The sequence below is a fragment of the Plutella xylostella genome, chromosome 12 (assembly GCF_932276165.1).
Source record: "Plutella xylostella chromosome 12, ilPluXylo3.1, whole genome shotgun sequence".
Classification (NCBI taxonomy): Eukaryota; Metazoa; Arthropoda; class Insecta; order Lepidoptera; family Plutellidae; genus Plutella; species Plutella xylostella.
Window position 1 is genome coordinate 9,142,995 of NC_063992.1, and position 16,716 is coordinate 9,159,710.

The 16,716-nt window shown below is 37.6% G+C and overlaps 1 protein-coding gene and 1 long non-coding RNA gene across 6 annotated transcripts in view; one reads left to right on the forward strand and one right to left on the reverse strand.

Moving 5' to 3' along the window:
• Positions 1 to 16,716, reverse strand: part of LOC105384707 (chitooligosaccharidolytic beta-N-acetylglucosaminidase) — a 445,339-nt gene that overhangs the window by 423,818 nt on the left and 4,805 nt on the right. For all 5 annotated transcript variants that reach the window (XM_048624346.1, XM_048624345.1, XM_048624349.1 and 2 more), the window contains exons 2-13: positions 14,388 to 14,454; positions 13,639 to 13,781; positions 13,256 to 13,386; positions 12,707 to 12,812; positions 12,128 to 12,291; positions 11,354 to 11,462; positions 10,677 to 10,798; positions 8,523 to 8,657; positions 8,041 to 8,146; positions 6,987 to 7,162; positions 6,650 to 6,748; positions 6,443 to 6,563 (exon numbers count right to left, since the gene is read on the reverse strand). In XM_048624346.1, the coding sequence (XP_048480303.1) occupies positions 6,443 to 6,563; positions 6,650 to 6,748; positions 6,987 to 7,162; positions 8,041 to 8,146; positions 8,523 to 8,657; positions 10,677 to 10,798; positions 11,354 to 11,462; positions 12,128 to 12,291; positions 12,707 to 12,812; positions 13,256 to 13,386; positions 13,639 to 13,781; positions 14,388 to 14,443 (1,468 nt within the window). In that variant the 5' untranslated portion in view covers positions 14,444 to 14,454. The remainder of the gene's footprint in view (positions 1 to 6,442; positions 6,564 to 6,649; positions 6,749 to 6,986; positions 7,163 to 8,040; positions 8,147 to 8,522; positions 8,658 to 10,676; positions 10,799 to 11,353; positions 11,463 to 12,127; positions 12,292 to 12,706; positions 12,813 to 13,255; positions 13,387 to 13,638; positions 13,782 to 14,387; positions 14,455 to 16,716) is intronic.
• On the forward strand, positions 3,576 to 3,907 carry LOC105394653. The gene is made up of 2 exons (XR_007266817.1): positions 3,576 to 3,620; positions 3,775 to 3,907. It is a non-coding gene; the product is annotated as an uncharacterized LOC105394653 (long non-coding RNA).

The window sequence follows — 16,716 nt, forward strand, 5'->3', positions numbered from 1 at the left end:
GAAGGAGGAGGGTAATGTTTTTTGATTGTATGTATGTATATATGTATGTTTGTCTGTTTCTTTGTTCCCTCCTGTAGCCTAAACGGCTTGATAGATTTTGATGTATGAGGTATTGTTAGAAGCGTATTGATGGCGCGATGGCTATAGGCTATGTGACGTTCCATTAAAATGTACATAGCGCCCTCTTGAGGACATAACGTGATGATCGAAAAAATAATAATTCAACTTTGCCGTGTAAGGTATCAAATGAAAGGACTTGATTTTCACATTACAAAAATATGCATATTGAAGGTATTTAAATAACAACACCAAAATTATTGAAATAAAAAATGATCATGAACTACCTACCGACGTAAAATTTCATAAAATAAAAACAACTAAAAAGTTACAAATAAAAAAATACAATTATAAAAAACTAAAAACCTGACTGTACGCTAAAAACATGAAAACGAGTCCAAATGTTAATGGAAAGTATCGCAGGCGGGGACCAACTTGACCGCCACTCAAGGCCGTTTTCTAAGTAACATTCAGCTAAATGGTGAACCCTCTGCTGGTATAATTTGTTTATATACCGCTTTTTCAATACCTGTAAGTACATTTTTGGCAGCATAATATTTTTACTTAATTTTAGGGTTTCGAACGTCAAAAAAAAAAAAGCAACCGTTATAGGATCTCTTTGTTGTCCGTCTGTCTGACTGACTGTCTGTCACCGCCCTTTTTCTCAGAAACGGGTAAAGATATCAAGCTTATATTTCGCATAGATGGGGAGTACCCCAAAAAATATTATGGTACTCCCTGTCCCACACAAGTAAATTGGGGCTTATATTTTTTCCAGTTATTTTGATGTGTATCCTTTTTTTTTCTTTGTTGTTTTGTATAAGTATGTGTTTCTTTTCTTTAAATCTGTATTTTTTTGTTGTTGCTGTCTATGTGTCGAAAAAATGTATCTTTTTCTTTAAATCACGCCATCTATCGTTTGTTTTTTTTGTGGCTACTGTCTATAGAAGAAATTCCGTCATTGACAATTTTACGTTACGAATTTATTTTTATTTATTTTATTTTTATTTTTACATTTTCGTGGAGAACCAACAGCATTTTGTTAATAAATAATTATTACTTATGAACACATAACAACTTGATGCCATTAACAGAATGAACTTAGTAAACCCAGTAAACCTAACACATCCAGAGGAAAAATAAAATCTCTTTCTCTCTCTCTGAATAACATACTTAATAGCCTAAACTCGATGCTTTTAGCTATTAACATCTTTGAAATAAAATTGAGCCACCACCGTGTTACTGCCCTCATCAGATCCTCACGAGACCATACCTCAACCAGCACCAAGAGACTGTATTTTTGATCCCTAACCTAATGTTCGTGCGTATTGTCATCACTTAGATCCATTCGCTATATTCCTGCTCCTCATCAGACCTTTACGAGACTGTAATGTCACGAGAATATTGCACACTATCTAATTTAATTTAATGTATTGAATATACTGGAAGAATTATGCTTCCTCAATTTCAAATCAAATTATGTTGGTGTCATAAAAGTTGAAAAAGTGCAATGACAACCAATGTGCAGTGATTTTGTATCTGTACACGATAAGATCGCGAGCTGTCAGTGCTGCCTAAACCGACGTGACCCTTCTTTGGAGGCCAGCGGCCAACTGAGTCAAACGTCACTTGTGTTTATGATTTTATAACACAGAAAGCCGCCATAGATATTTGTATGAAGATTTGAGGGAAAAAAATTGCTCAAGTTTGGGATTAATTTACACAAAATAAGTGTGTGTTTATTAAAAAACAAGGTATTTAGCGCCTAGTCCAAGCCTTTAACTTTATAATATGATAAAAATCATATGAAAATTCTTAATAATTACGACACAGTTGTTACAATACGGGAGTGTGATTGACTGGTTTTTCTTGATATTCTGAAATTAATTTACAGTTATCCATAATCATTTACTTAAATTCGAATGATTCAGCACCTAGCTAAACTCTTCAACTACCTGTGTGATTTTTTTCAAGGCTGTAGAGCATCATTTACTACATAATTCTATGACAATGCCAACCCTCGATTCCCTATTGCAGACCCTTAACACCTTTTCTTCTACATCGATAAATGGAGGGAGGACATTTGAGGGCCCACCTCCAGTTTTGTACATCTCCTGCCTTTGCAGAGAAGACTTCTTCTTCATTGTTTTTTTGATGCCCTCGTACTTTAACTTAAGGGTTTTCCATGAGCGGACACTTGTGGTTATACCAATGGAGTTAAAAGAAAACTCAATTTTCTTCCATGCAGTCTCCTTATCTTTATTTGTTGCAGCATCGGTCTTTTTATTTTCTATGACATGTTTGAATTTATCTACCAAACTCACTACACTGTAACTTCAGCATTATTAAAATTCGCTAAACGCTCTCTTTTTTGTGAAACCATTGTGATTAAAAAATAACAAATTTAAATACCAAAATCAAAACAACCAAACCAAACAGTCAGTGAGGCTTGTGGCTTCATTTTCATTGCTCTTTGCTTGACAGTGATAGTTGACACTGACAATTGAAATAGTAGTCTGTCCTGCTTTAGCACTAGTGTCTGCATATACTTGTTTCATCTCTCCTGAGTTCAAATAGAAAAATCGGTAAGTTAGTTATCTATGGAATAAATCACAATGAGCCGTTTTCCTTGACAGCTGTCAGTTGAGCTTTTGGGTAAGCCGATAGATGGCGTAAAAACGCAGTGTACCAACTGTCAAAAATTACATAGAGAGCAAAGAGTACTAAACTCAGAATAAGAACTCACTAGTTGTGATTAAATGTCGGGTGGTAGCGCGAGCCATCCTTCCGAGGCTCAGACTGCATGTGGCTTGGGATAGTGCTAAGTATTTTGTGAATAGTTCTACCCGCGCCGTCACGTAGTGTTCTTTTCTCTATGCGCGCCGTTTGAACGGGTGCTGCGTGCGAGAACTGATTTTCTATTTTTATTTATTGCATGATCCTAAATAAGATCCCAAAGAAATACTTACAAGACAAGATGAGAATGTGTGCCGTCGCAACTTGTAAAAATATAGGACATCATAAATTTCCAAATGATGAAAGCCAGGCGCAACAATGGATTAAGGCGACTCGGATAAATGTGCGAAAAATTGATTGGAAACTGCGAAAACATTCATGGTTGTGTTCGGATCATTTCATACCAAGTGATTTTCATTCACGTAAGTAAGTCAAATCATTCGCGGTAATGTAAATTAACCCATTGTTACATAACATGATATATTATGTACCTATCTAACATAAGCACTCAAACAGGTAGGTAAAGTTGCCCAACATGACCCACCAAGTCAGGGATTAAATTCATTAAAAAGGATTTGAGCTGCATGGATTGGTTGCTTGCTCAGTCAGTACCTGTACCTATATTTATCATATAACTTAATTTATTATTAATCACTTGCTTTTCTTTCTTACAGGTGGCAAACAAATAGCATTAAAGAAAACTGCGGTTCCTTCAATATTTTCTTGGACTACACCAGTTGCGTCTACTTCAAAGACAGAACCTCAAAATAACGTAAAATCTCGTAACTTCAACCCTGCAAATGCATCTAAGAATTACTTAAGATCAGGTTGGTGCTTAGTTTATCATCTAAGTAATTAATTATGCTACCTGATTAGTTTCAATGATATTTGTCTCACCTTGATGATGATGAGGTCCGACCGATTTCTGTCACAGCATACTTACCTACTTATTAATAAGATATACTTACCTACTTTTTTCAGACACTCGAATCACATTTGTTGAGGAGTACCCTATACTAAATATGGAGATGGAAACCATAGACAGCGACCCTCTACGAATAAATCCATCACCAGTTCCTGACACAGTTGGATCGGAAATAACCATTGATGAAGATCTGAATGTTTCAAATCTCATACCAAATCATGTATCATAGTATTAAATCTAAATTATTTTACTGGCATCACCACGAGCAAAAGTTTTTTTAGAAGTGGCGTTAGTGTCGCGTCTCCGCCATTTTGTTTGTAGTCGTTATCGAAGTTATAGTGAACTCGGAAGAAAAAAGACTTTTCAGTGTTCCCCTTTGTAACAACCGACAAATTAAGTTAGCACGTAAAATCATAATTTCAGTCTGTTTACTATGCAGTTAGTCAAATTTTCGGAAAACTAAATCCACGTGTGTTAAAATAGTTTTAGCTTATGAACGTAAGAATTTTTGTTCCATTTTGTTACAATTTTCTTTGTAACGTTACAAAAAGGAAAGCTAAGGGCACATTCAGACTGACAAAAATGTGATGAATTTTTTTAAACTAATAAATTACAAAAACATATTAGTTGTACAGAAGTTTAATTTCAATTATCCTAACTAGTGATACCTAATACCAAAATAATGAATAATTCAATTAATAAAAAAAAACCTCATAGATATATATTTTTTTAAATATTTTTGTTCAAAAATTACGAATGTAGTTCGTGTTTTAATTATTGAATAGGTACCGGTCAAAATCATAACCCTCCTTTTCGCTTCGCCGTAGTGCTGATTAAATAAAAATTGTTTTATTTATTCATAGCAGTGTGATCGAGTCCGTATAGTTCCTTTTTGTAACATTTTTGTAACGTTTCCCTTTTGTTACGTTTTTGTTACGTACAAATTTTGGCGATTTCACCCATAAATAAATATTCATGAATCAACTTGTATTTTTATTTGAAATGGAAAATATACATGTTGTGTGCATTATCAATAGTAAATTAATACAACTCAATTAATACAGGAGAAACACAAGGAAACTGAGAAAACTTGAAAAGAACGGCTGTACGCACAATCGCACTGAACGCTGAAGCAACAGTGACATCGACATCATAGAGAAAATAATACTACAATTCTACCTACCTACGTCACTTTCACATTTCGTTAGCCTCACAGAATAACATATTGTGATCTGAGTGTGTTCTGAGGGTTTGAAAGTTGGTACAACCCCAGACAACGCCATCTATTTCTCCAAAAAGGAACTTTTTTTTTTTTAACAAACGCCTCATTGAAAAATGGTTTAGCAACTACCAGGCCGATAAACAGCCAAATAAAATTATTCGTTAGATAGTTATTTGACGTTTTATCCTGGCATTGAAAAATCGGCCCTTAGGGTCAATTCAGACGTACCACAACCACACCACAGCCACAACCACACCACAACCACGCGGTGTGGTCGGGCGTATATTTTGTATTGACAATGAATAATCCAATTCACACGTGCCACATTTTGCCGTTGTTATCGACCACCTGTGTAGTACGACCACATCGCAACCACATCGCAACCACAACGCAACCACATCGCAACGGCAACGCCGCCACGCGGCGGCGGCACCGCGGCAACCTGTTTTCCGTATTAACTGCACACGACGACGTGGTTACCACATCGCAATGACAGCGACAACGCAACCACATCGACATTTTGTCGCTGCCACAACGCAACTGCAAAAAGCCGCTGTCACACAATTCACACGTAACCACAGCTTGACCACATTTTGTCGCTGCGACGTGGTGTGGTTGTGGTACGTGTGAATTGACGCTTAGTCTGAAATCTGAAATGTTTACTAAACATATTTTAACTGTCCCATGAGCTGTCACCCAGCTCACAGAATGTTTCGCCCAACGAACCTTTCACCTGCAACCGCCCAATGAATGAATGATCATATTCATCATCATCAGCTCGTAATCATCCTCAGCCATGCCACATGCCACTTCCAGTGAGCGCACTCTGCCCTCGGTATTCCTCATTTAAGTGTAAGTAACTACTTAAACAGATGTACAATGGGCAATGTCCGAAAAAAATCGACAACGCTCATAATTTTTCTGATGATAGGAATAACCCTCTGTATCACCCAAAAAAAAATCTCATATTTTTTCTATGCGTTAGTAATTTTATAAAAATAAAAACATTTAAAGTTTCACTAAACGGGGATTCTACGGAGGTCAGGATTTTTTCCATCGTCTCTATAAGCAATAAAAAAAAATATGACAGGTAACCTGTCATATTGATGTGAGCACCAATCAAGGACTTTGTATAAAATCCTTGGCACCAATAGACGTAGTAGGTCTATGGGTCTATGGATAGACGTGTCACCAAAGAGTATGTAAAAAGATGGTAAAAAGCTAAGGCTAATCTGACGCCTGTCATATTTTTTTTAATTGCTCATTGAGACGATGGAAAAAGTCCTAAAGTCCGTAGAATCCCCGTTTTGAGAAACTTGAAATGTTTAATTTTTATAATTTTTATAAAATTACAAACGCTTAGAAAAAATCTGAGATTTTTTTAGGATGATACGGAGGGTTATTCCTATCATCAGAAAAATTATGAGCGTTGTCGATTTTTTTCGGACATTGCCCATTGTACACATACAGCTATTTTATTTATTTATTATGCAGGTACTCACCCAGTCCAACCCAAGAACTGAATCCGCAGTCCAGGTAAAGAGCGTCGTAGTTGGAAATGATCAGTTTGTACCCTTTGTTCAGCATTCCCTTGATTTCAGGACTGCTTCCCGTGGTCCAGACCTTACAAAACAGATAATTTAACGGTTATCGGGTGATTCAAAAAGTAGAAGTTTTAAAAAACTTATATTAATTAGGTAAGTACCAACCTGAATAATGTAATCATCTTTGTTCAAATATTTGTCGATGTGGTCAAATTCAGTCAGCGAGCTAGTCCAAAGTATCAATGGTAGTTTCTTTCCAAAGGCCTGTAAACAGAAAAAAATATAAACCAATATAAGTATTATCATCATTGTGACACTCCTTTCATACCTGTCTACTGACATAACTAAACGATCTGAGAAACAGAGGCAAGCCTTTTCATGGTCCTTCGAGCCGGATTGTGTGATTCCAAGGAGAAAATAACGTGTAGGTGCAGGTAAACTGTACCACCTATACCTATTTAATCATCTTTATGTTTCCTCGTACTCTGAGCTCAAAACCCACCTTGTAAGCCCTAGCCTGGGCGCGCTCCTGGAAGTAGTCCCACAGCTTCAGGTAGCTGGTCTTGTCGAGCCCCCAGCCGCGGCCCGTCATGAACTGACGCACTTCAGCTGAGCTGTTCCAGCACGCCTCGCTCACCTCGTCCCCCCCCATATGGAACATGTCCGTGGGGAATACGTCTGGAATTGGAAGAATTGGTGAGGGTTTAGTTGTAACTTTTTTTGTGGAGCCTGTTTAGTGTCTCAGCAGCAACCAGTGGGCAAAGGCCTGCTATGGACAAAGGCGTCCTTATAAACTCGCCACTGTCCCTGACCATGTGCTTCATTCGGTCATTGAGGCAAAAACCATACGAGGTCTTCACCCCGCATCCGTCTGGCGGGAGACGATGGTGACGTCAATCACTGGGCACTCGGTGACTAGGTATAAGTACTGACATTCAGTTTTAAGTAAGAAGAGTAAATTTGGCGACTCGTTTAATATGCCTATTAATCCATGAAGCAGTGCATGTGTGTCCTGTTTCCACTACAGAGTTGCAACGGACCCTACTGGCTATTACGATAGACAGTTACGATAGAATTTGGCACTTTAAAAATAATTTAAGAACCTAGGTACTTAAAAGTCCATAAATGTTAGAAGATAAAGGCGACTGATTGTAATTGATCTACTATCATCGCATTACTTAGGATCAATCTAAGTGGAATGCAGTGCACGTAGTTATGGCGTAACGTCACACGAAAACAGCAAAATAAAAAAGTATATCGAAATATACTGACGACTTCAACGATAAGTAAAAACTTTAATCCAAGTTTCAAATATCTGACAAAAAGAAAACCCATCGGCAGATAAGATAAATTCAATTTTGGTATTTGTTTTCAAAACAAATTCGCTCGAAGGTGCATAATTTGGAAAACAAAACTGAAATTTAAAACCAATTTGCATATTTCTGCAGTTGTGTCTGCGATTAAGTATGCTGATGTAGATCGCATCAATAATTTACGCAAATTAGTGCCAAAATATTATCTTAAACATAACAAAATATTATGATACTCGATATTACCTGCCATATCGCGGTAGATGTCTTCCAATACGTCGTAAAGTTCATCTTTAGTGGGGTTCAGCTGACCGCAGGGGGGCTCCACGCAGTAACTCGACCACGGCTCGGCCTTAAAATAAGCTTTAATTTAATTAATGGGCATGATATTATAGTATGTGCATGTAGGTATAATGTAACGCGTACAATGAAAGAAAGGCAAGTGAGTTCGGTGACCGATTCATGTCAATAACAAGATAATCTCGATATAGGCACATCATTTTAAGCCTGGTTTCGTCACTGACTTTCCTCGAGGATTATAGTGATGAGTAGTGATGTGATGACACTATAAAGAGATTGCATTAATTTATCAGTGAGGTTCCCGTTTGCAGGTCAATAGACTCGGGTATGTCGACATCCTGAGAAACTTTCATCGTACACGGCGGACTAGAGCGAACTGGACTATGTCCGCTATGGCCTCCCGTGTGTACACCTGTTGTGAACTGTACCTTGAAGCAGACAGTGAGGTCGGTGTTCTGCCAGCCCTCGCCCACATGCGCCGGCGCGTCGAACTCCGGCAGCACCCGCACGCCGCGGACTAGAGCGAACTGGACTATGTCCGCTATGGCCTCCCGTGTGTACACCTGGAATTGCATTACAAACATTACAGATTACAGCCTGGTAAGAAAGAATGGAAATTAATAGGGGTGCCATGCACTTTTTTTAACACATGGCCATGGCCATAGTACCTACTTGGCTATCCAAGTAGCTTTCTCATAGGTGTAAAGAAGGCCAAAATAAGAACTAGTTAATGACCTATCTACTCTAACTTGCTAGCTTAGATTTGGTAAATATCGTGTCATGAAATTAGAACACTAAGGCAGAGTCATCTGCGATCTGCGAATGTATCATTTTTGAACGCATGATAAGGGAGAATTCGGTCTGCGACCTTGCTGTAATATACTTAGTTACTTACTATAAATTTAATAATTGATCGATTTCATAGGGACTGAGCGGCATGTGCTATGGCGCTTTGCTATGCTATATCATAGACTAATATTAGTCTATGGCTATATCAATCGGTTTTGATACATTCCACTTACACCTCTGAAGGGACGAAGACAATGCAATATGTCACTAATTGGGGGAAGCCAGTAGTGAACCAAAAGGGAAGTAAGTGTAAATTGGGGTAGTTATGATATTGATACAAGTAATCCTAAGGCTAATATAGTACTAAGGCTAAGATTGACCTGTCATATCATGTCTCGATGAATTTTGAATAATCATTAATTTATGTATAGTTTGTGTAAATACTTAACGTAAGAAAGCTGAAAGTACTTTTACATATACTAACCGGAAGGAAGGAAGTAAACAGTAGGTAAAGGAAACTAACGAGGAAAATGGATTGCATGAATGTAAATAATTATAATAGGCAAATTACCTATTAATTGGATTACAATATAGTGAGCATATACGCTTGAGTAAGTAGCATAATAATTATGGATGGAGACCTTTTAGAATCCAGCGTCAACTTTGCAGGCAAGAACAATAAGTAGGTTGGTAGTAAGTATAAGATCAGATCGCATCCAGTGGCGTGCTTTGGGAGAGGCCTACGTCCAGCAGTGGACTGCTATAGGCTGATAATGATGACTAGTAGGTGTATAAAATATGATGCTTATTGTGTCTGATTTAAATAACTGATCAATAATTGCTACTTATACAGGTGACCGTGGAAACAGAGTATTATGAGTTGAGCTACACATCTTGGATCTGAATGTGCAGGTTTCCTCGCGATGTTTTCCTTTACCGTAAGAGCACGTGACATAATTTCACTGCTAGTGAAATTCCTCATTTTGTAAATAATTCATTTGTGCATGCCTGGATTTGACTCCACGGCCTTTCAAATGGGAGGACGAGATCTTAAGCATCCATATTATCCATAACCACGGCACAACTCAAGATAAGCAGGTGCAGATTTTAATGACTTGTGTAACAATGAATACAAGAAGGTATCATAACAAAAAAAGAAAACATGCATGCATATTATATTATTGCATATCGTTTCAACAATGAGAGTTTCATTTGTAATGCATAACATACGCATAACATCGTAGCGCACAACACACGTGCATCTAAGGGCCAAAAATGCTAACTTTGCAACTGGTACAAGGTGGTAGATTATTATTTCTTTAACGGGTAGTTCTAAAATAAATTATAAAGGACGTACCACATCGGTATTAAAATTACTAAGTACTAGCTCTTGCCCTGTACTGTATTTTATAAGAAACCCGTGGGATTTCCTAGATAAAACGTTGCTCAGCCTCCCTCATAACAAATTTTATTAAAATTGATCTAGCATTCCTGTGAAAGAGTCACAAACATCCATCCATCGACTTTCAGGATAAATTATTGTCCTTTATGTTGATGTTGACACTAGTAGTTTCCATTACCGCGAGATGGACGGTCGATCTAGTCAAGTCCGCAGGGAAGCGCTGGATGCGGGCCGCCTCCGATCGGACAAGGTGGAAATCATTGGGGGAAGCCTATGTTCAGCAGTGGACGTCCTATGGCTGAGATGGTGATGATGATGACTATTTTCCATTACAAAGTTAGCGTTGCCTGCCTCTACGCTGTAGACAACACAGATGACACAATGCACTGACCTTACTGGGGCTGTATGCTCCGTACTTCGTCAGGCTCGGCCTCCTTTGAGACACGAACGGGAAACTCTGCGAGTCTGTGATGTGCCAGTGGAACGTGTTTAGCTTCACTGCCGCCATTGCCTCTGTAATGATAGCGGAAAATATGGTAAATAGTCTTGGAGTGGGAGGTTTGGTCAGCAAAAGAGATAATTGTCCACTACGCAAACAGCTGTTTAATACTAAAGTCACATGTGAAATAAAGGGTCCTTAAATAAATGATTGAAACATAATAGTTTTAAATGTTGTTATAATAAATAATAAAATATTCAGGTTTTACGGGAATAAGTACCTCTCTATTTGAGGTGGTGAGCTTCATAAATCTCATGTTAGCTGCGTCAATCCGAAATTACCCGTATTATCTAATGCCAGTACTTTTACCATCGAATATGATTAACCTAGATTTGCTACTGATAAGCTGCTTGTTATAAGGCATTGCGCTTTAGTATTGTAATAATACAAGGGGTCACTCTATATGACCAAAAACTAAGTTTGGGAGCGCTGCTGTGCGAGCTACGACTCTATATCGTAGTATTAAGCGTGCCGATTGCACGACAGCTCTGGTTCGTTAGTTTTTCGTCAGTAATAGAGTGACCACCTATTGTTATAATTATAATACCCTCCAGATGTAAAATACAAACCTATAGTCCTCTTAATGGATTCGACGGTGAAGTAGTTCCTAGCCGTGTCCAATAGGATCCCGCGGTACGGGTAAACCGGTCCATCATCGACAGAAACGTCCCTGGTGATCTGTAACGGTGATGAAGTGATAAAGAAATACATTTGCGTATTCAATTTGGTAGTCCGCAATAGGATCGGTCGACGACCTTAAGCTTGGCTCTTTTGGTAAGCTTGAATTATAAATGAGTTAAATTTGTTCATAAAAAATACTATTATAGTTATGTAAAGTAAACCTACCTACAGTCAACAATCCCCATTAAAACAGTTTGATCCTAAGATCGCATGTAAAAGATGGATGGATGATATAAATCGGTGATAATATGTGATCAATAGAGCTTTCTGTGTATCTATCGAAATATTCTTCAACACACTTATCTACTACCTACTCAGACTCATTGTGGTCAAACTGTTACACGGGTGGTAATTGTAACCGATATTATGATCTGTTGACTGTACCTACCTTTAATAAGTAATTTAAAAACAAGAAAAGAAACAATTCTCATAATCTTAAACATGACCTAATTAAAACAATATTAAATTTAAGTAGTTATGAATATACCGTCATAGGTCATTTTCATTTCAGAAAAACATTAAATAATTATCTCCAAAAACGAATCCTTAAAAACCCGTTTACGTTTATCATTCCAACATTGTTTACCTTCAGCCTCAGGCCAAACTGCCAAAAAACAATAAAACAAGTTTTAGTAATATGTATGTAGTTGTTCTCCACAAACCAGTACAAGATCCCTGATGTCGTCGTATATGACGAGTTGGCTGAGCGTCTCGAGCCCGTGCCGTATGCCGAAGAACGTCCGGCCGATAATGGTGGCATTGACCTGATCGTCGCTGGTCGCCCCGATCCTCAGTTGGTAAGTCTCGTCCACGTCCAATGACATTTCTGCACAAGTTATGGTAATTAGATCGAGATAATTCGCATGTTAATGCTACTTTATGGAGATGTTGAATTTGGACGGTATATTTTGGGATTAAAGTTTTAAGTTTTATTTGGGGATCGAGAGAGGCTATTGAACTTAAGGTGCCGTAGATTTTGCTGTTATGAGATATGTGAGATATACACAATTTTTTTTAATACAGAACAGATATTCAGGTTATCGATAGGATTAGACAGTGCCAGTACGAGTAAGAGTATTTATAAGTTATCGCAAAAATAACTATATTCAGAAATGATTATATGTTTACTTTATCTGATTACCTATCTAATTTACATTATATTTATTTATCATAGTTATTTATGATAAAAATGTAATCACGTGGCCTAAGTAATTAATAGTCAGTAAATTAGGACACTTTACCTTTAACATCCGGGTTTTTGTTAACGAGGTAGACCATTAGAGATTTTCCTCTCATTTTCGGAGTGACGCCCTCGGGTATTATCTTCAGCAGTAACTTTTTAAATCTCTGCAAAAAATAACGTTATTTTAAATGATTTAATCTCTATATAATCTACTAGCTGTTCCCGCGCGCTTCGCTTCGCCTTATAAAGTTTTCCCGTGGGAATTCCGGGATAAAAAGTATCCTATGTTCTTTCCCGGGGTCTAGACCGTATGTATACCAAATTTCATTCAAATCCGTTCAGTAGATTTGGCGTGAAAGAGTAAAAGACAGACAGACAGACAGACAAACAGACAGACACAGTTACTTTCGCATTTATAATATTAGTTAAGATACATAGAGGAAACTAGCCTAACTATCTAGCCCGAGCCACTTTCCTTAGTTTATCCTCATACTCTTAAATATATTGGATTATTTGTAAGGCTATACTTATTTATTTAAATAAGTACTTGAAATTTATAGGTAACAATGTAATAACATTATAACCAATGCAGGACGATTCTACATACCTCCCCAGCAGCCGTAATCAGCTCATCAGATTTTCCGCTCTCCTCATTGATAATGTTAATTTTCTCCAAGTTTATCTTCGACAGGTGACTGCCGAGGTCTACCCCGGCAGTCGGCTGAGGCCAGAGCAGCCCTGGAAGGAGAAGATGTTCAGTGGTGGGCACTGCGTCAAGAATGTAGAAGCAGAGTGTAGACTACATTAGTAACCAAATGAACCAATGTATATCTCTGGTTAGCACGGATTCAGATATAAAATTCTTAACCTTTCCACACGTGTGATAAAATTACCTAATTGAATACTAATACAGGCCAACGAATAACTTGAATCTACCTAAGTAGGTATATTTATTTTGAAGTCATCATTTTTGTCTATTCTAGTTCTTACCAAATGTTCCGCAGAACATCTTGCATGACTCGGCATTTAGATAAGGTTCTTTGGAAGTAGGGTCAAACTCCTTTTTTATGCATCTTCCGTTTATGCAGGACCACCTCCAGGCTGGATTGTCATCGTTTGCATCCGTTAAAACGCTGAAAATACTTGAAAAGTTACATTCAAACTCATGTCGTCTAATGGAGGAATATATACTAGTTTGGCTCAAACAACTTGGTAGTTTTGGAGTTGGTAGCGAATGCACTTTTGTAGGTAAAACTAAAAAACCGCCTATTCACTCTTTCAGATTGACAGTTGGTTAGTTGGACAAAGCAAAAACGTATAATCGCAGCCCACTTCAGGAACTATCAAGTTGTTTAGACCGAAGTGTACCCCAAAAGAAGAAGGGATGAAAACAAAGCGTTGCTCTTATTTACTTTGCTAAGTTGTTTTTTTTATATTAATATGATCAAGATAAAATCTGGCCGCCAATCCTCCTATTGTATTGCTTTTATGGTTATTTAGAAACATTCTGTGGCTACTTTGTAAACAGTTCATTATACTTTTATCATCAATGGACGATTAAATGGCGTTCATCATTAAATAATCATCTAACAAAGTACCTACGAGATAGTAAGATGATTGGCTAATTAAAGGATTGAGAGCAGTTTGACGATTAAGGCCGTAATTTTGAATAAGAACATCTTCGTATTAAAATATCTATTACTTATAGCTAAATAAATAAGACATATATATTCACTTACCACTGTACTAAAATACAAACTATAAAAAAGTTTAAAAAATATGTTTTTGTTCCCATTTTTATTGAATCTGTAACAACAAAAATATTGATTAATTACTTAATATTATGTGGAGATCATCTAAATAAATAAATCCTTTGTGGGCTAGGCAGAGGCGCTACCATTTTTCGTTATGTTATTGTTGTGCGGATCTATTTCCATCCTGCGGGAACCTTCAAGATTGTTTCTAACCCGCCCATCACCACACCATCATCTGTTTTTAACCCACCTATCCATTCATTCATCACTAACCCGCCACTGGTGACGTATGTCTCCGAAACCGCGCGGTCCGAAATAGTCGAATAACTTTCTCACTTTTACACGCCATCGATCTGTGTTGTGATTTGGAGTAGCTGAGTCATAGCCCCCTCTACCGGTCCCACCCCTCCATGGCGACTCTATGGCGGCGCACGGGGCAGAATTTTGGCGCCAACCAGGGAGGGCTTTAGCTTAGGAAAAACAAAGTTTCAGAGGTCTTCTAGCCATGACTCTATCGCGTTGTATGAAACGTACAGCTATTGATTAGATGAGAACTTTCGTTCGTTTGTTTTTTGTTAAGCGAGAGTTACCCTCATTTCGTGAGGCCAGGGTCACCAACTATGTACTTAAGTGAAAGTTAAGGGAGGTTTTGTCTGTTTTACGTGTTTTGGTTAAAAATAGATAAGTACCTAGTTTAATATATTCCTGAATCGAAGGGGAGAGGATTTATAGTAGTAATTCATATGGCTGTAATAGGGCCTAGAGTAGTAGTAGCCTACACATGGTGTTGCAAAAAGGGTAAGTAAGTTCTTATACTAAGCCGAAAGGGGGTGACTCTGGGGGCATTCTGGACAACTTCTGTTCTTTTGTTTTTCGTCAATTTTGAAAACTCGTAGACTTGTCTTTTCGGGCTTAGTATATCCTTTTCGGAACACCCTGTATATGTATGGTAACAAGTAGGTCTACTAGCCACCCGGCCCATACCATTCGTTCGTGTAGCTAGTGTAGCTACTTAACTACTTTAGAATTAGGTAGTCAACATATTACGGCTGAAAATAACAACGTGAGTAACGTTCACCATATGAAAGACGGCATAGTGTACCTACATATTAGTTTAATATTATACTTACAATTCATATATTTAATACTTATATACGAATATATACCTAGGTAAGTACCGCTGTAACGTAACCTACCAGCGTTGGGTATGATAAGGAAACCCCACAAATATTTAGATTTAATGGTATACAGACTATACGGTTACAGTTTGGTAGCTAGCTACCTTTTTATTAGGGTTCCGTAGCCAAAATGGCAAAAACGGAACCCTTATAGTTTCGTCATGTCCGTCTGTCCGTCTGTCCGTCTGTCCGTCTGTCCGTCTGTCACAGCCGATTTACTCGGAAACTATAAGTACTACAGTGATGAAATTTGATGGGAATATGTGTTGTATGAACCGCTACAAAAATATGACACTAAATAGTAAAAAAAAGAATTGGGGGTGGGGCCCCCCATACATGTAACTGAGGGATGAAATTTTTTTTTTCGATGTACATACCCGTGTGGGGTATCAATGGAAAGGTCTTTTAAAATGATATAAAGTTTTCTAAAAAACATTTTTCTTAAAGTGAACGGTTTTTGAGATATCAGCTCTCAAAGTCGTAAAAAGTATGTCCCCCCCCCCTCTATTTTTATAACTACGGGGTATAAAAATCTAAAAAAAAATAGAGGTGATGCATGCTAATTAACTCTTTCAACGATTTTTGGTTTGATCAAAGTATCTCTTATAGTTTTTGAGATAGGTTGATTTAACTGTAATTTTGCTGCTACGGAACCCTTTGTGCGCGAGCCCGACTCGCACTTGGCCGGTTTTTACACTGACCTGACAACCTACAAACAACAATATTGTGAATTATAAAAAGATGTGTATTCATTAAGTATAAAAAGAGGGGATCCTACCTACACCACGCACACATTAATTATTTAGGTGCAAGTACTTATCTACGTAAGTGGATAACAATCGATTTACAAGAGTTTACGAACAACATAAAGTTGGTAGTTAGGTTACTTACCGACTGAGATTTTAACATTTTTTTTTAACATAGGTACCGTCGCTAAACGCTATAAGGCTATAAGTAATACTGCAAAAATATTTTTTCGGGATTTTTTCAGATGAAATGAATGTAGTAAGTATAGTAGTTACTGTTCTAGTCCTTTTTGAGTTAAAAAAACGATATAAGTACTCAATTTTATTGGTTATCGCTGTATAGCAACGATACATAAACACTGAAACACTTGATGGGTAAAGAAAATATCC